Source organism: Gadus chalcogrammus, chromosome 20 (assembly GCF_026213295.1).
Source record: "Gadus chalcogrammus isolate NIFS_2021 chromosome 20, NIFS_Gcha_1.0, whole genome shotgun sequence".
In the NCBI taxonomy this organism is placed as follows: Eukaryota; Metazoa; Chordata; class Actinopteri; order Gadiformes; family Gadidae; genus Gadus; species Gadus chalcogrammus.
Window position 1 is genome coordinate 3350123 of NC_079431.1, and position 24633 is coordinate 3374755.

General features: G+C 49.8%; 1 protein-coding gene across 4 annotated transcripts in view; it reads left to right on the plus strand.

Moving 5' to 3' along the window:
• Positions 1–24633, plus strand: part of LOC130373007 (formin-like protein 2) — a 48777-nt gene that overhangs the window by 2254 nt on the left and 21890 nt on the right. For all 4 annotated transcript variants that reach the window (XM_056579198.1, XM_056579199.1, XM_056579200.1 and 1 more), the window contains exons 2-6: positions 12130–12213; positions 16048–16128; positions 20049–20125; positions 22923–23006; positions 24128–24277. In XM_056579198.1, coding sequence (XP_056435173.1) covers positions 12130–12213; positions 16048–16128; positions 20049–20125; positions 22923–23006; positions 24128–24277 — 476 coding nt within the window. The remainder of the gene's footprint in view (positions 1–12129; positions 12214–16047; positions 16129–20048; positions 20126–22922; positions 23007–24127; positions 24278–24633) is intronic.

The window sequence follows — 24633 nt, forward strand, 5'->3', positions numbered from 1 at the left end:
GCAGCGATTTATCATGCGTGGGCAGCTGGCTTAGTGGTGCCGCTGGGGGGAGTTGTATTGGGATGAAGAATGGGCTTCATAGGGTGTTGCAGAAGTTGGACGCTCCCATATTTCCCTCAGGTCGGATATAAACACCGGCCACCCGTGACCGTGTTGCTGGTGTGAGACGTATATGATGACTTGGATTCCACGGTTGGATGTGTTGATGTGTGTGACCTGAACGGAACGTGATTGTCCACAGGTGCTATGCCAGTGCGGTCGTCTGTTTGAAGTTCTATTTCCTTAACACCCACTGATGGTCACCAGGTTTTTTTAGACACAGGTGGGCGTCTCATTCTGAGTGGCAGGTAGAACATTAACGGACAGTCTGGTGGGAGAGAAAATGACATTGCAGAGACCCGTTTACCTCCCTCGACGGTTTGAATCAGCCCCCTCAGATCTGGTGTCAGATGTGGGTGCACTGTTTCTTTCCTGATGTGTTTGCCTCCTACTATTCCTGTCTACTACACAGGTGTCGCAAGGCCTATTGGTTCAGTGCCGTCAGTCTCCTAGACTCCGGGCTGAGGCGACCGGGGGTTGGGTGTTTACATAAGGGCTGATCTGGCAGCCTGAACGGATTGATCTCCATCCAGATCCTGACTCATAACAGGGGAGACCATTTGGGATTACAGGACTTTGCACCGTATGACGAAGTTACAAATGTGACGTAGTTCTTTGACGGAGCACCCTTTTGGCTCCCAGACCTCGACTTGCATTAAGGTGGACTGACTCAGGCCTGGAGGGACGGCCCCTCCCCTGAACTGGAGCGCTCCCCTGGGTTCGAGACATATTGGCAATCCCCAGCTCTAAGCTCAAGTGTCTTCCTGTTAGGCTCTTGTGTAGCAACGCTGGGGTTGCTAGGCTGGGGTCTGGCGGAGCACTGATTTCGTTACCATGCTTCCTGTGGTTGGAATCCACTACTAGACCCACAGTTCCTAATAAGAGCCTGGTAAAATAACGACTTAGGGCGGTAGTTTGGGATTTACTGAAGTTATTGTGGTTGGCACAGAGAATATTCCTCTTGTGTTATCTTCACAAAGAGGGGGTTATTTTATAATCCTAATTAAGGTTAATATTTTTCTACTTGAATTTCGGAAAACAGGGAGATGGGTCTCTATTGGGAGGACACACATTACTGTAAAAGTCAACTCAAGCTTCCGGCTAAATCGGTTTCTACCAAATGAAAAGCCCCTATTGAAGTGTGCGTCTTGAAAATCCTTGGGGCTCAAGCTGAGTTTCAAACAAGACACAGGCTAATTGTAATGCAAGGTCTCGACCGTGATAAGAGAAACTATTTGGCACATGCCCTTGGCCATGAAAGAAGATCTAATATATGCCCAAAAATGTGCTTTGTCTGAATAGGGAATCAGTAGTTTTCGATGTGTGCGTAAACATAACATACCGTCTTTTGTTTTAACGCACACTGTGTTCCAAGTTCTAATCATCTTGGTTTTTCTCTGCATGTTATTAACATGAGAAAGTGGCCTTGAACGCTGTCCCTCCTGCTGTAACGTATGTAGGTTCACATGAAGTTTCACATGAGGTTTCACATGAGGTTTCACCGGGGACGAGGGGAATGTCAGCAGGTTTCTGTCTCTGTAGGGGTTACCATAGCATCGGGGAGACAGGAGCGATGCTACAAAGACAATGAGTTGGTTTGGATCAGAGAAGGAAGATGGAAGATGTTGGGGTTTGAACCTTTCTCGGCGGACATGCGTGATTTACACAAACTTGAAACGTATTCTCGATACGATTTTATATCATGTGGTTATTGCCTTTATCAATCAACCTTTCACAGCAAACTGTCGTGAGTGGAGGCCAATAAAGTGGTTAAACACCAGATGCAGCAGACTGCAGCAGCATTGTATAAAATATTGGAACTTGTTTGATTTATGTTGTAGCGTCATGTAATTAGCCGGTCCTAGTGGACTGCGGGCGAAATTACCCAAGAATGGGCTTTCGGCTTACCGTCAACCCCTCACGGAACCAAGACTCGCGACCACATCTAGAAAGTCCCTGGTCTGTATCCAGGAGGCCAGAAGGTTCTCAACACAGGGACTGGGTATCAGTGCACTGGAGAGGTTTGTTCATGTTATTCGTCTGAGCGGGCCATATGGGCAACATAGAATTAGCTGTTTTGATAGCTAGTCCTCTCAATGGGCTCCAGATTAGCTTTAAGCTGCTTTGTTGAAGAGGGGGCCACGATCTGCACGTTTTTTAGGCTGGAAGACACTCAAACAACCTTGTGCTGTCTGCTCCAGGACGGGGCCTCGGCACACGACCCGACTCGACGTGATAGCACCTGGAGGAGGTGTTCCCTGTGTCCCTTTCGACCGTCCAGTCAGCCCAATGTCTGTCCTGTCATCCCCTTGAATATTCATGTTGACTCTTCATTAAAACACCAGGACAATGGTGGTTGTCTGTGCAGCAGAGGGTGGGCAGTAGCCGGGTTCTGTGCAGCCGGCCCGGGGGAACAGAGCGTCTCATTATGTGCCGGAGAGCCCGGGACCGAGCCTGGCACTGCACCCAGAACCGGCGGGCTACGAGCGGTCAGCACCGTCGCCGGCGCTGTGTCGCTTCGGCGCCGTGTCACATGCCCTCATCGGTTTGTTGTGTATTAAAATGTGTGTCTGTGTCTGCGTACACGCATGCTAAAGGCCAAGCGTGTTAAGCCGTGAGTTGCGACGAGCACAATGCTTGCTTTACAGTACATGTGTGAGGATTGAGTGTGTCTGCTGGAGTTTGGACTCAGCGTTGGACCGGAGTTGAAGCCCCAGGATGCTTCCCCTCCAATTAGCTGTAACTGAGTCCAACATGAGCCGCCCTGGGGACCAATCGCATCCGGCAGCACATGGGCCAGTGTTGGGGTGCGTGCGCGTCTGCATGCACGCTGACAACCAGACTGGCAGCAGAGTTTGAATGCCTCCACTGGGGTGGCGGTGGTCAGATGATTGTGTGAGCGGAGTCTTGCGGCCTCCGTCCCGGTCCGTTGGGCCAATTCACTCATTGTTCCTCAACCTTTCTTTGGCATTTCCACAATCATTTACTGTGTGGGTGGCATGGCTGGTGCCCCGCGTCCTCCTCTCTCCCCTCCGCTACCGTCGCGCGGACAATGCGGATCTTAAGCTTCAATTTGTAGACGTCGTTGTAATCTGTCGAGCTCCTCGTAGTTTCGCAGCCAAATGGGACATTTGCATTAAAAATGACAGTTAAATGTCCGGCTTGCTTAAAACTAGTTCTATAATTAGGACAGCGCGACAAGGGGAGGGGGGGGGGGGGGAGTCAGAGGCCCGTGACGGCCCTCAAATCATTTACGGAGGATTAAATAACTTGCCAATGTTTCACGTGGTTGCCATACCTCGGCACAATAGCCTTCACTGTTGCATGCATGCAGACTTTATGGCATGGCCAGCGCATAACTGCGGGTGGTAGGGGCTTTTCCAGCGCTGGGAACAGGTGGTGCTGGCTGACGTGGCTTGGGCAAGGCCCAGACCCGGGCCGGTGTCTCTCTGCTGCTCGCTCACACGATGAGTGGCCCAGAGCAGGAGTGGCCCAAGAATCACACAATGGGAACAGGAGAGTCACCGTTGGCATGGCGCCCGTGGGGTGAAATGCATGCTGGGATGCTGCGGTGAGAAAGGGGAGAACAGTGGCGGGTAATCTACTATTAAAGACGTTGTGTGTTGTGTGTTCGCGGTGTAATGCTTTATCAGGGTCGGCCACAATACGAGTGTTAAACACACATGGCCTTCAGCATTAGCCTGCGTCTGATTAATCATTTATTATGTTTTTCCATGCCAGGTGTTCCTTATCTCTGTCTTTATGGGGTCATCACGTTTTACTTTTTACATTTTAGGTCAAGTGGCTTTGTCACGGTCTGATATTAGGCGACCGTTTAATGAGTGTTTATAATATAACAGATCCATCTGAGGTATTTTTACTGTCCGTCTGCTTGAGACTGAACCGTGACACTGGTTCATTGTTTATTTTCGGCCACCATCTTGAAAGATGTTACCCAGCTTGATACAACATAAGACTTTCCCTTTTATAACTTTTTACAGCTGTATCCATAGCTGATGTGTAGCTTACCCTCAAAACAGGAAGCTGTTCATCAATAATATGAAGCTTAGACCCCTATTAAGTCTCAAATACAGATATAAACAGATGGATTTATTCAATCTCTTGGGATGTAGTCCCAAAAAAGAAAAGGTTAGGTTGGGTGACTGATTCCACATCTGGAGTGCAGGAGGGAAGTCTTGTTGCACATTTGAACTTCCTGGCTCGATGCGGTCCTAGGTAACATGTTACATGCCTTCTCCCCGAAGCTGAAAACACTACAGCAAACTGCTGTTATGGGCGGAAGATGTCTGATAACTATCACGCACGCTAGGACGCACGCACAAGGGGCGACGCACTCAATCAATCAACCGGGGAGTTTAATTAAAACATGACGGGTGACATTCTGTGACGGATTGGGATTCTAGATGTTATTAAACTTTGGTGCGATGCCGTTAGGCATTCATCTCCCGAATCCGCTCCGACAGCCTTTACTTTCTACAATAAACTGCTCAGACTCTCCCGCAGAGACACTGGTTGTTCAATGTGTTCCTTTTATAATTGAGACACCTTGAAAGGAAATCAAACGTCTCTGACTCAAACTATCTATATTCGAAAGGTTGCAGGTGAAAGAATTAATAGGGGGAGAGGCTGATGTTTGATGTTTAGGAGAACATATTAGTGGTTTCATTTAAGTGGAGTGGATTAGGCAGAGCGATGAAAACTGGTTTCCTTGTGTACTGTGAGTTAAGAGGTAATTATGGGTCCTGGGCCTTTTCATCAGTGAAGATCCATTCTCTCTTTGTTATTATGAAGCACATGCTTTATCTGTTTGCATTCATTAAGGTAGGTAGGTGGTGGTTATGGTAGGATGGTGGTATTGTGGGAGGATGGTGGTAGTTAGGGGGTAGTTGCATTATAATAGTTGTAGTTACAGTAGTTAGGTGGTGGTTACGGTAGTTAGGTGGTAGTAACAGTAGGATGGCGGTAGTTACAGTAAGCTGCTGGTACTAACGGCTCTGGTAGGTGATGTAAGCAAGTGGCTTCTCTGGTTTTCTCAATAGTGAGTTAACAATGGTTAACTCGCCTCCAGTTTCATCCACAACAAACACAAGTGAAACCAATGAGGGCAGGTTTGGCACCTATGTCGGAGCTAAGTACTGTGTTAACATAATGACAGTAAGCGCTGCTTACACTGAGACACTTCAGGAATGTTCCGCAATGTCTGCAATAAGTTTCAACGGTGTACTACTTACCCTTTCACTGTGTTTACTCCCCTCAGGGGGTTAACAATATTATCTCAGCGCATCTCTATATTTGTTGATGCTACGTGATTGTTCTTGACGTGGTAAATAGGACAAGTCAGATTACTTGTCTGCTTTTGTTCACGGGGTGGGATCTGATGTCGGAAAAGGATTAGGACTCTGAGCCAGTCTTTAGTGTCGCTGTGAATTTACAGAGAGAGACATGCTGATGGCTGATAAGCTGTCCTTGAAGTGCAACCTGAGCTAACCTCCATTGGCGACGTCTCCTTTTGGAAGCCCGCTCGTTTTTCGACCCCACCTACTCCTCGGTTATTGTTCTACTTAAGCGTTAAATATGTCTCCAGAAAACCAAATCATTGCCCTAATCCCGCGACGGCGAGGCTTCCCCTGAGCCTCTGTTTATCGGTTACATAAACATCGTTCGTATTGCTCCCCCTCCTCCCTGGACGAGGAGCAGGGACTCCACCTCTGAGACCGCTGAGGGCTTTCGCAACCCAACATCTGGCTGTGCCGGACCCGCCTCTCTCTCTCTCTCTCTCTCTCTCTGTGTATCACATGTTTTGTTTGGACAACCCGGCACATCTGCTCCAACACCCTCGGACGCATCCCGGCGTAGACCGTGGATGTTATCCGGATGCGCGTTATCCGATCCCAGGTCTCACGATAATTGTTGATAGAAGTTGTAGTCGGACATGTCGACGTTCAGGGTCGAAAGGGTTACTTTCTTTATATTCATGAACAGACTGCAGACATGATGAACAGATTAGCTGGGACTAGACTTTGGGGGATTCGGCAGTAATACCATTTCATTCCCAATCCGACTTCAATCATGTCCTGAAACAATAGCATTGTTTGGCGTTTTGACGTTCACTCCGCTGCAGGAAGGCTCTGATGTAAGACTCGCAGAGAGACACTCTCTTGATGTTCCGGTGTCTTCTGATTCAACATGTGTTGAGCCTGCTTGAAATCCCCTCATATCCTGCACACACCCCTCTCCACTCCTGAGTCACCCAAACACATTTGGCTGGAATGTAATGATGAGGAGGAAGGAGGAGGAGGAGGAGGAGGAGGTAGTAGTAGTATTCCAACATTTGGTCTTTGTTGCGATTCCACAGAACAGCTTCAAAAACATAAACACTGTCCACATGACTTGGGGGGGGGGGGGGGGGGGGGTTGTGTGTGTGTGTGTGTGTGTGTGTGTGTGTGTGTGTGTGTGTGTGTGTGTGGAGTCAGCCAGAGGGCAGGCCGGGGGTGGGGTCCCGGGGGGGATTACAAAGCTAATCTGAGGACAGACGGGGGACACCTGTGCCCCCCTCACCCCCCCCCCCCCCCCCCTCCCTCACCCCCCCCCCCCCCCCCCCCCCTCACAGACCGCCGAGGATTACGGCGGTATGCTGCGCTAACGAGACGACGGCGGCGGGTGTTTAGCTAGCACGCGCCGGCCATCCGTGTGTGTGTGTGTGTGTCTTCCCACTGACGTGTGCACCTGTTGCATCCTGTCCCTCGCTGCGTCGTTCACTCGTCGGGAACAGAACCCAGGTCTCTTGGGTGTCCGGTGTTGGGTCATTATATCAGAGGAAAGCCTGGCTGGAACTGAACCCAGCTAGGGAAACAACTGGTACTCTTTGATAGGTAATTAGCGCTCTTGTGTACGTATCCATTTAAAGAGCACCAATGCTACAATTTTAGTTGACGAGCCGGAATCCTTTTCTGAACATTACATGCCCTCCGGTCATGTTCTGCTCATGTGACACATCCGTGAATAGCGTCTAATGCCCGTCGTGCAACGCAGGCAAAGAACAACTTGAGTCACTTCCTGAGAATTGAGCAATTTGAATATGAGAAGTGGCCCATACCTGATGCAGGTAGGTGTGTGTGCTGTCATGTTGTGGCATGCAGTGTGGTGCAACAAACCATCAGTTTTGAAGAATCTGTTTAAACGGATGACACGTTTGACACCGAGTCATAAAGTCTGTCCTTGGCACTCGCACGTAACATTCTCAGTAAAAGAGGATTTAGTGTCTGTCTGTCCTTCCCAGACTTGACTTGTACCCTGATACCCCACCCTCCCTGCTGTTGTGTCTGTCCTGATTTGCATCAACCTGGAGGGGGGGGGGGGGGGGCGCGGCAGTGAGGTCAGGAGCTGATCAGCATACGCAGCGATGCAAAGCAGCTGAGATCCGCCCCGACAAAGGATCGTTATTCACCTCCAGAACTGTTCAAGAAACACAGTGCACAGATCGTGTGTGTGTGTGTGTGTGTGTGTGTGTGTGTGTGTGTGTGTGTGTGTGTGTGTGTGTGTGTGTGTGTGTGTGTGTGTGTGTGTGTGTGTGTGTGTGTGTGTGTGTGTGTGTGTGTGTGTTAATCATGGTAGTAGTGAACCTCCCCAGGGGTTTCATTAATCCCAGATTTGCAAGAGGGGGAGGCGGCTGGTCGTTTTTTCCTCCTTTCTTTTGTCTCTTGTTAAAGAGCGTAAAAGACAAGAATCATGCGCATCCTCCTCTTCATCGGTTGTTTGCGAAGTGAACTCGGTAGAAGGTTATTTCTGGCGAGGTGTGGAGGTCTGAGAAGCTCTGGGAACTACAGCTGCTGGAGTCCTGGTTTGAGGTCTAGCTGGAGATGATTACAGAGACTCTTAGCGGGCATACTCTGCCCTCTGACCATGTGGCCCAAGTCTAATTTCGAACTTCCAACCCCCAGCACCATATGTTAAATGAATCTATAATGCGTTTTGCTAGATCCATGATATTTATAGAGCCATTAAGGCAACCTGTTTAACAGTTCCCTGCATGGGTGCTGGTCTTCTTGTGCGTTTACCCAGCTGTGCCATGGAGGGTAGGTCTCCAGACCCCCTAGAAGTTGGGAGGTGGTGGCAGGAGGTGGTGGGAGGAGGTGGAGCTGGTGGTGGAGAAGGAGTTGGTAGTGGAGAAGGAGTTGGTAGTGGAGTTGGTGTTGGTCGGTGAATGAGGGGCGCTATGCCCATCTGATTCCGTACCCCTTTTTCCACTTCTTTATTTTACAATTCATTCTGCCTCAGTTATTTTCCAAAGCAGGGAATTCGAGTTTAACGGTCATTTGTTTGTGGTTTATTAAAACCCATTATTAAATAGCAATTGTGGTGGTGGTGTTTTTTTGCCAGGTGTTTATTTACAAACCTAAATGCATCGGCCAAACCTTTTCAGTTGGACAAATAAGAGTAGCACTTTTACTTTTACGATGACCTCTGGAATTACCCGTCCCTTTATGTCTGACCTCTTGTATCTTACGTTATATTTTATCTCTCTTTGTATCTTTGCGTTCTAGCTTCAAATAGATTTTCCCTTCTTTTTTTCTGATATGACTTCCAGTGATTTCCCCATGTTGTCTCAAGTTAAATTATTACGTTGCTATCTTTTCGCTGTACAAACAATGATTAACGTGGAATGAGACTACATAGGAAGTGGTTGGAGATCTATTAAGTGCGATGGACTGTGACTTATGAGGAAGTTCCTCAGAAACAATACCTCACACCTACGAGTCTTTCATTGGAACTGTTTCCACTTCAGCCTAACGTCTTTTTTAACACCTTTCATACCTTTGGCATTTACAAAGGTGTATGATGCAACAACTGGAAGGCAATCGAGGACCATTTGGGCACACAATATGTCATATTTTCAAAGAGTAAACCTCGGAAAAGAAAAGATGCAAGTGGGGAATAAGGAATAAAGCAAAGAATAATAATAATAGATATAAGGGAAGATAATTGGGAGCTGTGGTTCACCAGACACCCATCAGTGTCTGGTCGGAAAAATGTAGATCAAGATGATGACATATGTATTGTTAATGTCGCAGCAAAACCCATACATTGTTCAGTTTCAAGACTTTTGATTGGCTAGTGGTTATACACTAAATTAAGCACAACAGCTAGGATATTGGTCATTCAAATCCAATAACTTTCAAGGATTCAACTACCATATTCTTAGTCGATGTGTTTACAATAGTAACGCTGTCGTTATTATAAAGTGTGAGTTTTTTTGAAGATGATTTGCCTTGTTTTGAATTGGCTTTGGACACACACACACACACACACACACCTACACCTACACCTACACCTACACCTACACACACAGGACACACACACACACACAGGACACACACACACAGGACATGAGAGCGAGCGCTTGTAGACACGGTGTAACATGAGCCACCGGGCCCCAGTGGCGAGCTTAGTGCCCGCCGCAGCTCGTTAGCCACGGCGGGCACGAGGACCAGAGAGACGAGGGTGTCTTCTGTTTTATTTCTTCCCTCGTAAGTGGAGCTCTCATCAGACAGGAAGCCCGGAGCTCCGTCTACGCGGCCTAGCGAGCCATTAAGGAGCCGCTCTGCAGGAACACAGCGTTCGACACGGATACATCACCACACAGCCATTAGTCCTCTGCACCAAACAAGTCTTCCAAGATAAGTGTAAAAGCCCGGATAGGAGGTTCTTGATGTGTTCGTACTACCCCTGCCGTCCCTGGTTCTGCCTCCGCATCCAATAAGACGCTATATTCTCCACCCCCCCCCCCCCTGGTTCTGCACAGCGGAGCAACTTGTCAACCACTAGTAAGCGCGTCCCTCCTGTCTCTCATAGTGGTTCTCAAGCTGGATAATAAAGTGTTTTTCAGGGAAGGCAAAGAGGTGCTAGAGGCGGTCTGGTTAGAGCCCAGACTCTTCAGTCAATAGAACCCCCCCCCCCCATTCCCATTTCCCGCCATCAGCAACACAGGTTCAATCCAGTTCAGTTTCTGTCTGCTGAATACTAATCAGACTGGGAGAGCATGCAGGCTTCTACCACTGGCTTGTTCTGAAATAATACATGACTCTTTAACTACTCTATCGGATGAGTTTGCGGTTTTGTGTGTGTGTGTTTGTGTGTGTTTTGGTGTGTGTGTGTCCGGACCGTGTCTGCTTGCTGTCTGGATAAATTCATCCTCAAGCCGAGATTCAGTTGCTTCATCCATCTCTTTACGAATTGTTTTGCTGTACTTGTGGGTTTAGAAAGCCGGCATAATACATGATTCTGCAGAACTAGAGGAAAACAATGTTGGCATTAATAATGCAAACACACACACACTCTCTCATACACACGCACATCCGCACACACTCATTAAACCACACGCATGTGGAAGGGGCCAGGTGGTTCATCATCTCCATGTTCATGATGCCGCGGCCCCGCCCCCCTCATGGACCTCATATCTTCCTCATCACTCTTCGTCCCGCCCCCCCCCCTCGCGTGCCCCGCCGGGGAGTGCGGAGCTGGAAGGCCCCGTAGCTCTCTGATGGATCACCCTGTCTGTCGGGTTTGGGGGGGGGGGGGGGGGGGGGGGGGGGAGGAGGAATGAGAACCTCGCGCTGAGCCGTGTTTTAGGGCCAAATTGCTTTTGCCTCTGTCTCTAAGCAGTGGAAAATATCCCCCCCCCCCCCCCCATTCAGCCCTATTTATGGGCCGCGTGTAGGCTGAACGCCGTCTAGACGCGCTGCGGCGTTGGATTTCACCAAAAAGGAGTCGACCTTTTGGGAGATTTTACCGGGGCGGACTCTGGGTGTTTATATGGCTTAGCTTCGGGGGCGTGTTGGAAGGGAACATTTTTGACGTCCAGACCACGATTAACTGCTTGTCTTGGTGTTGTCAGTTTGTTGTTTTGTCAGATCGGTCGCTAGTTCTGGTCTTGGGAAACAGCCAGCCTACTCGGGTCACGCGTCCTAGGAGAACCGGTGTTTATCTTTCTTTGAGTACATTTCTGGTTTCTAGACTTGGTGAATGCACACCAGGGGGATAGCGTGAACGGGCTTGGTCACGGCCAAGCGGCTGAGGATCTACAGGGATATCGCGTAAAGTTGAAGAAAGAACCGTTCAACCATGTTTATTGCATTACATATTTATGGGGAATACGAGGGATGGGGGACGTCAACAGATGGATGTGATCGGCTGGACCGTGACTGCTTCCCACAAATCTGTGAGAAGAAATACATATAAAAGCATCCAAGAGGGAAAAACTCACTCACTCTTCTCTGTTGCAGTTGCTTCAGACCACTCGGCCAATGGGTGACATTGAACGACCGGTGTTAAAATCAGTGACGTTGTTCAGATCTTTCTGGAAGCTCTCAGACGAGGACATGGCAGAGCTATTGTCTCTCGGTCACCTGCTATGTTGATACACATCCCGTCACTCTACACTTACTTGCCTTCTCGTTTGGCACTTGGTTTGTTTTAATCATGAGTTGCTTGGTAGATTTGGTGAACTGTTCTAATGAACAGTGGATTCAGAACTTCTGGGGGTGTTAGGAATTGACTTTACACTTTGAATGCACCTCTAATATGCTTTTCTTTTACTAAGGTCATCGAGCTTCTTCTGACTGGTGCTCATTGATGAAATGTGTAGTTCAGCTACCGTGTAGGATCGCTTTTAGTCATGGGTGTGTGATGGCAGGAAACAACTGAGTGTAATTGAGCATATCAATGTGGCAATGATGACTACGAATGACTAGTGTACATTAGGAGATTATGCTCTGTCCTTATGTTTGAATGTTTCCTCACTCAACAGCGTTTGAGTCACGTCTAATGTGCTAACTACGTAAATCAAGAATTAATCCGTCCTTTCTTCATTAATTTGATTCTGTCAACAACGGTCATAATTTGGACGATACTGTGCCTTGATAGTCTAGACATGATTCACTTGGCGGCTGGCACTTCACAGGGTCATGGTAACTGATGTTTTTCTTGTTCTTCCTCCTCCTCCTCTTGCAGAACTCCATGAACCTTCCTCCAGACAAGGCTCGGTTACTACGGCAATACGACAACGAGAAGAAGTGGGAACTGATCTGCGACCAGGTGGGTTCCGTCTGCAGAACCATAACACACTTAGCATCATCTCCGCTGTTATGCGCTCGTTCAAGATGTGGAAGGCCCTCTCTCCGCTGTCCCTGAGCCGATAAAGAATTTGAAAACAATTCAAACTAGCCCTTTGAAAACAATACATAAACAAACCCGAGTTTCAGTTCCGCAAATCTCCGGATCCCCTTCGCAAAAAGCACACGCTATGCACTGTTTCCGAGCGGGCCGTCCGACGGATGTTTAAGCTGTTTCCTCGTGTCAACATCCCACTCGACATCCCCGTGTTAGAAGAAACCAGCGTTGCGACGGCAGTGGAGCGATTAAGCTGCCCAGTCTGGGAGCGTACTTCTCCAGCGCGGCGGCCTGTGTCTCGACGGACCGAAGCCCACAGAGAGGAGCGTCTCCACCCCACCGGGACCGGGCCTGCTGGGCCCTCTGATCCTCTCGTCCCCGCTCCATTACCCCCTCTTACATCCAGCGGGGGGGGCTACGCTGGGCCCGCGGGCTCGCTGGTCAAGTGGGTTAAGTGGCGCTGCGGGAGGCGGAGGGGGGGGGGGGGGGGGGGTGGTGGTGTGGGGAGGGAGGAAGGAAGGGAGGCACGCATCAGATCGCTTATTGTGGAGGAAATGCTGAGTTGACTGCACGGTAGTATGGGAAGTGAAGGTCTCTCTGCGGGAACGTGAGGGGGGAATACGCCAGAGTGCTCAGCTCAGCCTCTCCCCAGCCCACACCCACACCCGCCCACCTCACCCACACCCACCCCCCCGGGCCCGTGGGGTTTTCTGCTGCCCCTGAGCGATGATGAGAGGGGTGGAGGGAGGAAGGTAGAATGAGGGAGGTTGGGCGAGAATGGGGGTACGCTGAGGCAGAGGCAGAGGAGGAAGATGTGGAAAGAGAGGGGGAAAGTGGGAGGTGAAGAAATGAAGGGAGATAAAGAGAGAGGGATAAGCAGAGCGAGAGGGAGAGGGCGCGGGCCAAGCTGTCATTCTCGGCTCAATTAAATCACGGTTGAGGACTTTTCCGTTTTGACATTGACTTTTGCATTCAATTCAATATGAGACTTTTTAACAATTTTTAATTGCGTTAAAACTTTCTTATAATGCGCATCTTTTGAATTTTGTATCAAATGCTTTTAATGTTTCATGTAAAGCACTTTGAACTGCGTTGTTGCTGAGACGTGCTATTTCCATAGCTTCATCTCTTATTTATTCTTTCTTGTACACAAATCTCGTCGAACAAGCAACATATTTTCCACGCCATATCTTTAGCAAATCCCTTTTGACCCCTTTTGAACTGAAAACATGCTGGGGTGAACAAAAATGTATGCAAAAACGCAAATTGTTTGTTTCTGAAGAGCTTCAGGAACAAACAATGAGATTTTTTCTGTGGACCCGCTGCACAAAGGAGGGAATGAGAGTCGCTGGCCCTAAAACATAAGTCATGAGGACGAGTGAACTCTTCACACTCTGATTTTAACAGCTCAGGTCCCTTGGGAGCCAATCAAAATCCATTTCTGTCTCTCTGAAGGACCTTGTCTGACTGCTTGGTGGTTTTGTGAGGATATTTGTGTGTAGTCTTATATTTGTTCATATCAACGACAGCCTCGTAATTATTTGATCCTAAACAGGGAGAAATATTCCGGTTGTTGCTCAATTAGCCTAGTGAGTAGTGAGAGATAGATTTATATAGTTTACAAATTACAATAACTCAAACTTTCTTGCTCTGGTATCGGTCTGTGTTTTGGCTCTAGCATCCATCACTGGAAGGCTCTGAATACAAACAACATTCTTACTACTTCTGTTTTTCATCTTTTCTGTTTCTGCACTCCTTTCGGTTGTCCCTGCACGTCTCACGTTGCTGTACGTTCTATGAGAAAAGAGCAGTGGGAGTGAATTAGGTCTTAAGTCATCTCACTCTGACCTCCCTCCTCTTCACCCCCCCAGGAAGTTGCGAAAGTCCGCTTATCCAAGCATGATTCCAATTGATCCAGAAGATATTCCATACATTCCTTATTCCTAAGCCTCTGCCCAGTATGGGAAAATATTTGCGTACGTACATTGAATCCATGTTGGAACCCCCAGGCTAGTTTCTTAGTGTTCGGTCCAAAGTATAGTTTATAGGAACAGATTTATTCATATATTCTCATAAATCAAATTTACTTTACATTCCCTCCGAGCTCATGTGGTCCAATATGTTCCCTCATCCTCTCATATGGTTTGACACACGTTTAAGAGAAAATGGTGAAATTCATTAAGTCCTCGCTGACCATACATACAACCAAACGTGTTGGTGATGGGAGGAGTATCTGTTTCCTGATAAGATGTCCTATTTCCTGTTATTGTGACAAACTCTGGCTGCATGGACAGGCGTCGGAAAATCCTACAAACAGGGTATCCCAAAATAAACATGACTACGACTGTAGGGACAGTTTGAGTCGAGCAGTGAAACGTGAATCAGTTTGCTGTTCAGACTATCAGGACAACTCACTCGTCTCTGTCCCTAAACGTGAACACAGCATCCCGGCTAGAAGCACAGGACAACTCTATCCATTCAACAAGCAAACACAACGGGATTCTGTATAAAGCTGGTATTTCCCATCGCTGGTGATGCAGCAAATGTTGTTACGGAGTGACGTCACTGACCAGAACCCGCCGTTTACTCACTCGCTGGGTTTTGTTCTCTGTGAGGATTCCGAGCTGTCGCTAATCCCTTGTACATGGAGCCTATCCGGGACACAAAGATGGAGGATTTGAGGTAGACTAAAGGTGACCCGTTTGTTCAAGGAAGACATGCCCTGCCTGTTGGCTAAGCTTTTGACACACACACACACACACACACACACACACACACACACACACACACACACACACACACACACACACACACACACACACACACACACACACACACACACACACACACACACACACACACACACACACACTTCCCCAAGGGCCGTTGATCTAACCAGTCAATGGAGACGTAACTGAACCCTCATAATCCCTTCAGTTTTTCACAATGTCATCAGTGCACGTTGCTTCTTCGCTTTGTGGCTCAAGGCTAACGCCATGTGACGATATCATTTAGCATTGTGCTAGCGTCCTTCTCCTTGGCTCAGAGTTCATTATACGTAGCGCGCCATGGTTACCGTGGACAAAAGGCCGGCCACCGTAAACAAAAGGGCGGCCACGTCCACACAACGGGCCCCAGTGTGGCAGGATGATGCTGCCGCTTGCGCTAACATATCATCAGGCGGTTGCATTGATTGGATGATCCAGAATGACTATTATTTGCTCAAGGCTCAACGTTTTTAGCCTGGCGCAGCCTTTTGCGACGCCAGCTTGTGTGAGAGAGGGCACTCGAGAAGGGCCAGTGCATCCACCACAGCTCCCCGTATGTCGGGTGTCGACCGACAACACACGCGATTGTGACTGAAAACTGTTGTGGGATTCGACCAGTGTCTTGGCACGGGCCTCTGCCAACTAAATGACGCATAACAGAACTGGTTGATGGCATTGGGCACTCTTAGTTGTTTCTATTTATTGTGATGTATGAGGGTGAAATTGTCTATTTCGTCAGGTTGTTGGTCTGCCAGGCGAGAGATTGTGGGTTCAGTCGCTATTGTCCTGCTACCCAGACCATTGAGCAAATTGTCCTAACCGCTACCTGATGCCTAATGATCGGCCATTCATCAGCCCTCATTTAGCATTCATTAAAGTCGCTTCGGAGCCAAGCGTCTCCTAAATGAGTATTGATATATATGCAGGGAATGTTTTCCGTTCAACTGTTGTTCTCCTCTCGTACTAATCGTACTTTTGCTTTCGTTTCTAGGAACGGTTCCAAGTCAAAAACCCTCCTCACACATACATCCAGAAGCTCCGGAGTTATCTGGACCCGGCTGTGACCCGGAAGGTAAGTCTTCTCCCCGGACCCCGTCCTCTTACTTTCCCACTGACCTCTGACCCCCCTACCCCCCCCCCAGGCCGGGACATCCCCACAGCCGGGAGGTGATGGCTGGTCCCGGGTTGTCCCAGAGATAACCAGGCCAGCCGTAGTTGAGATAATACCGGAGCATGCAGGGAAGACACCACAGATCTGTGACCCAACTCGCACACGGTTTCCTGACGCCAAGCATCTGTCCTATCAAAGTGTCCTTGAGCAAGGCGTCTCTGTCAACCCCCCCCCTGTGCACTCGCTCCTTTGAGGGGGCTAACTGAAAAGATGGCTCAGTAAAGTACAGCTTTTGAAAACCGGGCTACAGGAATATGATTGTAACTCTGTGTGACGGACGACTTCGTGGCTTTTATCTTGAATGATCCAAAGTGTTGCTCCACAGTGGAGCTGAAGGCTCACTGTCGCTGGCCGTAACGAGGCGGCCAGCCGGGGCCCAGAGTCACAGCTCGCCGTGGATGATGGACTATGCATGACATCATCCACTACCAGCTGAGGTTAGAAGGAGCAGCCAGCTCCTGCCCCTCCCCCCCCCCCCCACTCTGACTCCCTGGAGGGGGGAGTAAAGAGGGACTGTGGAGGGGAGATTCACGGCCTTTTGCCAAAACTATGAAGTGTCTGCTGGCTGCGTCGGAAAGGAACCCAGCAGCCCGGAGATAGACACATCTCTGATATGATGAGCGCATCCAGCAACGGTCTCCTCCGCCAGAATCTCGGGGTGACGTCATTCTGCTGACTGAGGTCGAGGTTTCAAAAGTCACTTCAAGGGGAGAAACTCCTGGCAACCGACGACGGCAGATGAGGGATATATGACACAGGCATGCTTATGTTTACACAAGGGGAGTTAAATTAATGACAGAGCAGTTTGAAGTTGACACAAAGGGGTGGATGACAGTTTTGGCTTCAGGATATTCCAACCGAATATCCTGATGACGAAACTGTCATGTCGTTGTCTCTGGAGGCCGTATGAAGTCAGGTTGATCTGGTTGAATATTTTGACTTGAATGAATTGTTTGGTGACGATTTCGAAGGGGAAAAGCAACCATGAGTTTCATGGGAAATTATGACCCGTCACCCAAATGGTGTTCCTTTCCACACATGTGTCTAAGAAAGAGAATTATAATCAAGATCAAGGTCTAGGTCCCTGCCGGCCCTGTATCTACTAGTAGACGACCCTTCTCTGTACAGTGAAAGTCTGGTTAAAAAAAGAAAAAAGAAACGCCAGCCTTTATTTGTCATTCGGCGCTCGGTCATTCTTCCCCCCGAGGCGTGTGGGAGTTGTGGTTCAGGACAACATCTCCCCGACGGCCTGAGAGGGCCCTGTGTGCCCCTCCGTCAAACGGGGTTAACCTCTGAAGCCTCCGTGTCACGCTCCGGCGGGAGTCATGTGTTCCAGCGAGCGCTCGATAGCGCGAGGCGGGCGGCGTGAGCGCAACATTCGGAGGTGAAGAGGGAGAGAGCCAGCGAGAGGGAGGGAGGGGGGGAGGTGGGGGAGACGAGATACGAAGAAGAGAAGACGGGACATGGGGGGAAAAAGAGTGATGGAGATGCACGGAGAGCCAACAATAAACATCATGTAGATGGGGGGGGGGGGGGAACGAGAGTTATGTTTGGCTTTTCTCTCTCTCCCCGTTTTTTCCCCCCGCATTCCTGATCCAACCCCCTTTTCTTCAGACTCAAACAATTGCCACTTTGTGCCTCCGTGAGGGTCCTGGAGGCCGCTGCCTCGTCTCCCCATAGGCCGCGGTGCATTCCTCTGGGCGCCTCCCAACCAATCAGCAGCCTGGGGAGGAGGAGCCCCGATACAGCCAAGTCCCCAAGAATGTATCAGCCATTGATTTGTTTCCAGGATGACCCCCCCCCCCCTCCCCTCTGCAGACTGTCTCTCCACCCACCTCCTCCTCCTTCTCCTCCTCCTCCTCCTCACCCATAACCCTGTCTCTCTCTGTTATTCACTTTGAATAGTTTTTGTTTCGTCCCTTTCTTACTTGCCGTCTTTTCATACACCACTTATTTACTAGTTATTTTTCTTCTTCGTCCTCTTCTCTATCTGTCTCTCTTCCTCCCTCTCTCCCTCCCTCCCTCCTCCCTCCTTCCTGCCCTCTGTCCCTCCGTCCTGCAGCTGGTAGCACTTAGTGTGGAGTGTTGAGTAAAGGGGAGGGAGGGAGGGAGGGAGGGAGGGAGGGAGGGAGGAGAGAGGCCAACTCTGGGAGGCTGCGCAGCACCCCTCAAGTTCTCTCACTCTCAATTTCACGCAGACACAAAAAGGGCTCCTCCCCTAATAAAAACAAAAAAATAACATCTCTACGTGTACACGCACACGCACACACACACGCACACACACACCGAGCCCATAAGGGAAGGAGGGAACGAAAAGGAGAAATATATTTAGTCGGGAGAGGGTGGGAAGTGATCTGCTTTGGGTGGATGTTAGTAAGAGGTTAACCCCGCTCCCTCCCGGCAGACATCATGGAAAGAGTCCGCACCCCCCAACTTTAGCTCCATTCTTCCTCCTCCTCTACCTTCCTCATCGTCCTCTCTCCACAGCTCCTCTGCTATATCCCACCTCTCTGCCTCTTTCCCTCATCCTCTCTGCCTCTCCTCTATTCTCTTCCGCCTCCTCTTCCTTCTCCCTCTCTCTCCCTCCTCCTTCTCCGCTCCTCTTCTCTTCTGTTCCTCCTCATCCTCTCTGCCTCTCCTCTTCTCCCCCTCCTCTCTCCCCTCCTCCTCTCCTCTCTTCCTCCTCTCCCCCTCTCCCCTCCTCCTCTTCCTCTCCTCTCTTCCTCCCCCTCTCCTCCCTCTCCTCCCTCTTCTCTCTCCCCTCTCCTCTCCACTCTTCCTCCTCTCCACTCTTCCCCCTCTCCCCCTCTCCTCTCCTCCCTCTCCTCTCTCTCCCCCTCTCTTCCTCCTCTCTTCCTCCCCCTCTCCTCTCCTCCCTCTCCTCTCTCTCCTCCTCTCTTCCTCCCCCTCTCCTCTCCTCCTCTCCTCTCTTCCTCCTCCCCCCTCTCCACTCCTCCCTCTCCTCTCTCCCCTCCTCCTCTCCTCTCTTCTTCCTCCTCTCTCCCCTCCTCCTCTCCTCTCTTCCTCCTCTCTCCCTCCTCTCCTCTCTTCCTCCTCTCTCCCCTCCTCCTCTCCTCTCTTCCTCCCCCTCCCCTCTCCTCTCAGTCTGTGAGAATGGTTCCAGCCCTGATTCGTCAGGGAGGTTGTGGTCTCTAGTGGGCTGTGTGTTCAACACGACCCTAAACACACACATGTCATTGGCTCGTTTTCTCATGGCTGCTCGAGTTGCAGCAGCTTTGTGTTTTTCATTTTGGCTCGCCTTATTTGTCTGCCTTTTATTTATTTTTCCCCCAATGATGAAAGCGTTGAGAAAAGTCTGAAAATGTGTTTTGACTTTTTTGTTGTTTCGGTTGCAACGACCTCAGACACTTGTTGCTCACATGTGCCTAACACGTTGTTTATGTGTGTTTACTGTGTGTGTGTGTGTGCGTGTGTGTGTGTGTGTGTGCGTGTGCGTGTTAACTGTGCGCATGCGATTACTGTGCTTTAATATCAGACGTGTATGAGCAAGTGCTGACGATAAAACGTCAAACACGTCATAGTCAAGGTGTCCCTTTTCACGTCAACCTATATTTATCCATAAAATGTTTCAAGCATTTAAAATAGACGGACGATATAGAAACACCTGGACTGCTTTTGAGCTAGTTTAGGGGGAGTCCCAATAACATTATGAAAGGGTCAGGGGTCATGCTTAGTCTCTCTCTGACCTCACCACAGGCACCGAGTGGCCTGTTCTTATTGCTTTGGCCTTTGCTACGCTACGGCTGAGACTCGGCACCCTCCTTCTCCTGATGAAATATTTACTCGTGTTTTCTCCCTAGAAATTCAGACGAAGGGTCCAGGAGTCCACCCAAGTCCTCAGAGAACTGGAAATTTCATTACGGACCAATCACATAGGGTGAGTCATTGTGGTGTGCGTTTGTGTGTGTGGTTGATGTATATTTAGACACACATTTACGTGTGAGTCAAAGTTGCGTTGTGAAATGCAATCGTGACGTTTTACAGCAGCAGAGGATTCTTGGGGGGAAAAAGTCGGACATTCCAGACGCCGAGAGACACAGATGTATACACTAAACCCTCCCCCCTCGACCCCCCCCCCCCCTCCCTCCCCCCCCCTCCCTCCCCCCCCTCCCCCCCAGACTCAACTCCCCCTCCTCCCCCGTCTGAATGTTGTACCGGGAGACATGTGGTGCTCGCACAGATGAATGTATTGATTGTGTTGGAGCCGCACCGAGACAGGAAGAGGAACAAGCCGAGCCATCTTGTCCTCGTTCTGATATCCCAGTCTCACTCCTTCACCGTCACAATCTGCATGCGGACGCAGCTGTTCCACATTCCTCTTGTTTTTTACATTCTTGGTGTTTTACATTCTTGTTGTGGAAAGCATCACCGGAGAGGCCTTCTGCCCCCGGTCCTTCCGATAGGCCTTCTCCCACGGCTTAAGGGGATTGATTTAGTGCCTCGCTGTCGTCTTCAGGCACGGATCGATACATCAATGGGTGTCCGCCATCGTTAGCCTCACTGGAGGTCTCCCTCATGGTTTATTTCAAGTGATTAGGACCCTGATGGTAGTAGATGGTGATTCATGGGTGTGCATTAGCATTAGTGATAAGGCCCGGTGCATTCTGGGATATGTAGCCGGTCTGTAGTCTGTAAGTGAGGAATAGGGCTGGAGGTTTGATGGATCACTGGTGGTAAAAGGGTGTGGAGAAAGGGGGGGGGGATCTGGATATCGTCTGTCGGCGGGAGGACACAGACGGCTAACCCTATCAGGGACGAGATACACATCCACCGAAACAGCCCCCCCGCCGCAGGCTGCCACGCCAACGGACTCTGAGAGGCACGGACACTATCGCCGCTCCGATCACTCCTCCCTCCTTCCAGCTATCTCTTCATCTCTCCGGCTCTTTGTCTCTCCCATGCTCACACACACACACACACCCTGTTTTTTTTGTGTTCTCGACACACAAGCCTGATCCCAGCACACATTGTCTGCAGGATCTGGCCAAAGTCAAACTCAAAGCGGTGTGTGTTAGTCAGGATGAGGCCGGTTTATAAACACAAACCTGGGCCCGGCCCCGTGTTTCGAGTGACTCCATTTTAGCGATAACAAATTAGATGACCTCATTAAAGCAGCCCATCTCCATGAGATAATGATCATTATTAGTCCGGTGGGAGGGGGGGCTTGCGACATGGGTGGTGGTCAGACAATGGATAACCACATCTCTTTTCTTTCTCCCTCGAAGGCGAAGAAGAGCAAAGCCCATAACTCAGCCATAATAGACGGCCTGTTCTGCCTGTTACTGTTGCTGCTGGTCTCTTCCCCCCCCCCCCCCCCCCCCCCCAGGGCTCCCAGTCTAGTTCACTGCTGGGCCCATCGACATCACTCTCCCAGCATGTGGTCAATGGTAGAAGGGGCGTGTGTGTGGGGGGAGGAGGGGGGGGGGGGGTGGCTGGTTAGTGTGCATCCTTGTGTAATGATTACTTTTTAGCTCCTCAAGGCCACGCCCTTTGACCCCCCGCCCTGACCGCTGTAACACACGACCCACCCCGCCCCTCTACACCCCAGCTTGTAGGCACTCGGGGGCCCTAACCCCTTCCTCCAGGCAGTCTCTCCGCAGGGCTTGCCCCCATAAAGAGCTCCCCCAGCATATGTCCTCTTCATGACCCTTGGCATGCAGTGCCACTTTGAGACCCCCCCCCAACCCCAACTGTGCATCGTTGTGTCTTAACACTCTGCTATCGTCTCTTAACGACATAGCGATCAGCCTGTTAAAGGCACCATTGGCTAGTGTAATGGATTAAAGACATTCTGCTAATTACCCCCCCCCCCCCCCCCCCCCCTCACTGCTCATGAATACAGGCTGACCACCGCAGGGGGTGGGCTGCCATCTGAGTGACTCTGCCCGTCCCCCCGTCCCCCCGTCCCCGTCATATGTCCAGGCCAATTATGAAAGCGGAGATCGGCCGAGCAGCTTGTCTGTAGGGTCAGCGGGGGACACACACAAACAGACGCACGCAATCAGAATCAAACCGATAAGATGCACGCCGAAAGGACACCACGGAATGGACGAAACCATTAGTCGTGCCTCTTGTATATTTGAGAAGTGAAATGTCATTGTCTTGCTGACGTGCATTCCTCCGCCTGGCACTCCTGGGTGCATTTGCCAGCTTGTGTTGTTCTTCGAGTCGTCCTGCAGTGTGTGTGTGTGACGTGTTCGAAGGCTCAGCAACTGGTTGTTACCTCCGGTCTCTTGTCGGCAGCAGGAATGACATCAGGGGAATAATAGGAAGAGCATATGCAGTCATGCTAGAGCAAGCCTTCCATCATGTTGTCGTGTGTTGAGATGTACCGATTACGCCTCCATTGAACGCTTTCGTTCATAACTGATCCTTTGTTTGTGTGTTTGTGTGCGTGCGTGTGCGTCACACAATTGACGTCTCTAAATGCAATAATTGTTGAGAAAAAGGAAATCATCATTTATTTTGGTTATCATCTGTTGTTTTCGAAGAGAGCTGTTTCCTCGGGTTCAGAAAATCTTAAATATACAATAAAGTAAATTCTTGTTCACAATACAATCACTTCCTACACTGCAACACAAGTCATCAATATGTAAATGTGTCTCAAACATTAGAACTAGTCTGAACCCGCCAGCTCCAACCGGTTCAAACAGCTCTGTGGGTTCTCTCCACAGGTGGGTCAGAGAGTTCCTGAATGAGGAGAACAAAGGCCTGGATGTGCTGGTGGAGTATCTGTCCTTCGCCCAGTACGCCGTCACGTAAGTCCCAGTCCCCCCCCCCCCCGCCCCCCCCACCCTACACACACCACCCGCGCCACCCCACCCCTCCCCAGGGCCACTCCGCCCTCCACACCACCTCGGACATCCAGACACTCGCTCACGACGTGCAACAATGCTTCCTTTTTCCTGCACTGGCGCTGCTGCTGCTGCTGACACACACACACACACACACACACACACACACACACACACACACACACACACACACACACACACACACACACACACACACACACACACACACACACACACACACACACACACACAGCAGCGAGACAGCCCGCATGTCGGGGAGCCCTGAGTCACCGGGGGCCCCTGGCCCGGCATCGGGCCCCATGTGCCACCCCGCTACAGAGCGCTATTCATACCAGCCAGGGTGCGATCATCACAATACAACCTCCCCCATTCAAGGCCAAACAGCCACGCCAGTAAAAAATAAGTTTAATTCATGCCCTGTTCTGCTGGACAGTATGTTATTATGGTCTGGCCCCTGCAAACGAGGGTTGGAGTGGTATAGGGTTGCTTCTGCAGCCGTACGAGTCCCTTGGCGGCTTCCGTCAGATCCAAACAAGGCCTGTTTGTGGAGGGGCTGATTATAATAAGGTGTGCTCACATTTTATGACGTAATTTTTAAATGCCATCGAAACAACTTATTCTTAATATAGAGACTCTGCCAATAGAGACTAAGCCCCGCTGGAACCGACCCATTTATTGTAAACTCAGACCTGTTTTAATATCTGTTAAGTCGACATTCTTACACAATGAATGTTTGCTGCAACTTCTTTTTTTTTTTTTTAATGAATGCATGGTTAGCATTCCCAGCGTCTGGTCCACCCCCGTTGACCCATCTACCTCATCCGCCTGATCCGTCTCTAGAAGAAAACTGCTGTTTGTTTCCCTCGCATTTTAAGATGTACCTTATCCCCCCCAAAACAAAGCACCCATCACTGCTGTTGAGTGACTCAATCATGGGTGCACCTTTGGGGACGTTGTAGGCTGTATCACTGCGTGTTACAGCCTTCTTAGTAACTGATGTATGCCTACAGTGACACGACCGACACAAAAATGTACCCAATCACGGGCTTATCGCGGTTCTGCAGGTTTGATGGCGACTGCGCGGAGAACAACTTGGAGAACTCTGTGGACAAGTCCAAGCCTTGGAGCCGGTCCATAGAGGACTTCCACGGCGGGGGGACCCTACCCTCCAACGGCTCTGGGATCAGCCGCGCTGGGAGGCAGTCCACGCTACGGTAAGCCACACTTGACACAAATAGAACCATGCAGGCTAAATCGATGTATCCAGAAGCCCTGCAAACTAATATAACCAGACGCACTGTTAACTAAATGAACTACACACTGTACGGAAATGACTTGGACACACTGTAAACGATGTAACTCGACACACTGTAATCTAATATAAATAACTATCTAGACACATTGTACAAAAAAGTGTAACTAGTAGGGATGGAATGGTTGTAAAAAAAAAAAAAGCAAAAAAAGCAAGCGGTTCGGTTCACTGGTCACAGTTGGCGGCTAGTAGTCACGGTTCGTTTCACTAGTGACTGTGAAGCGTACATAATGTACAATAACATAACTAGACACAGTG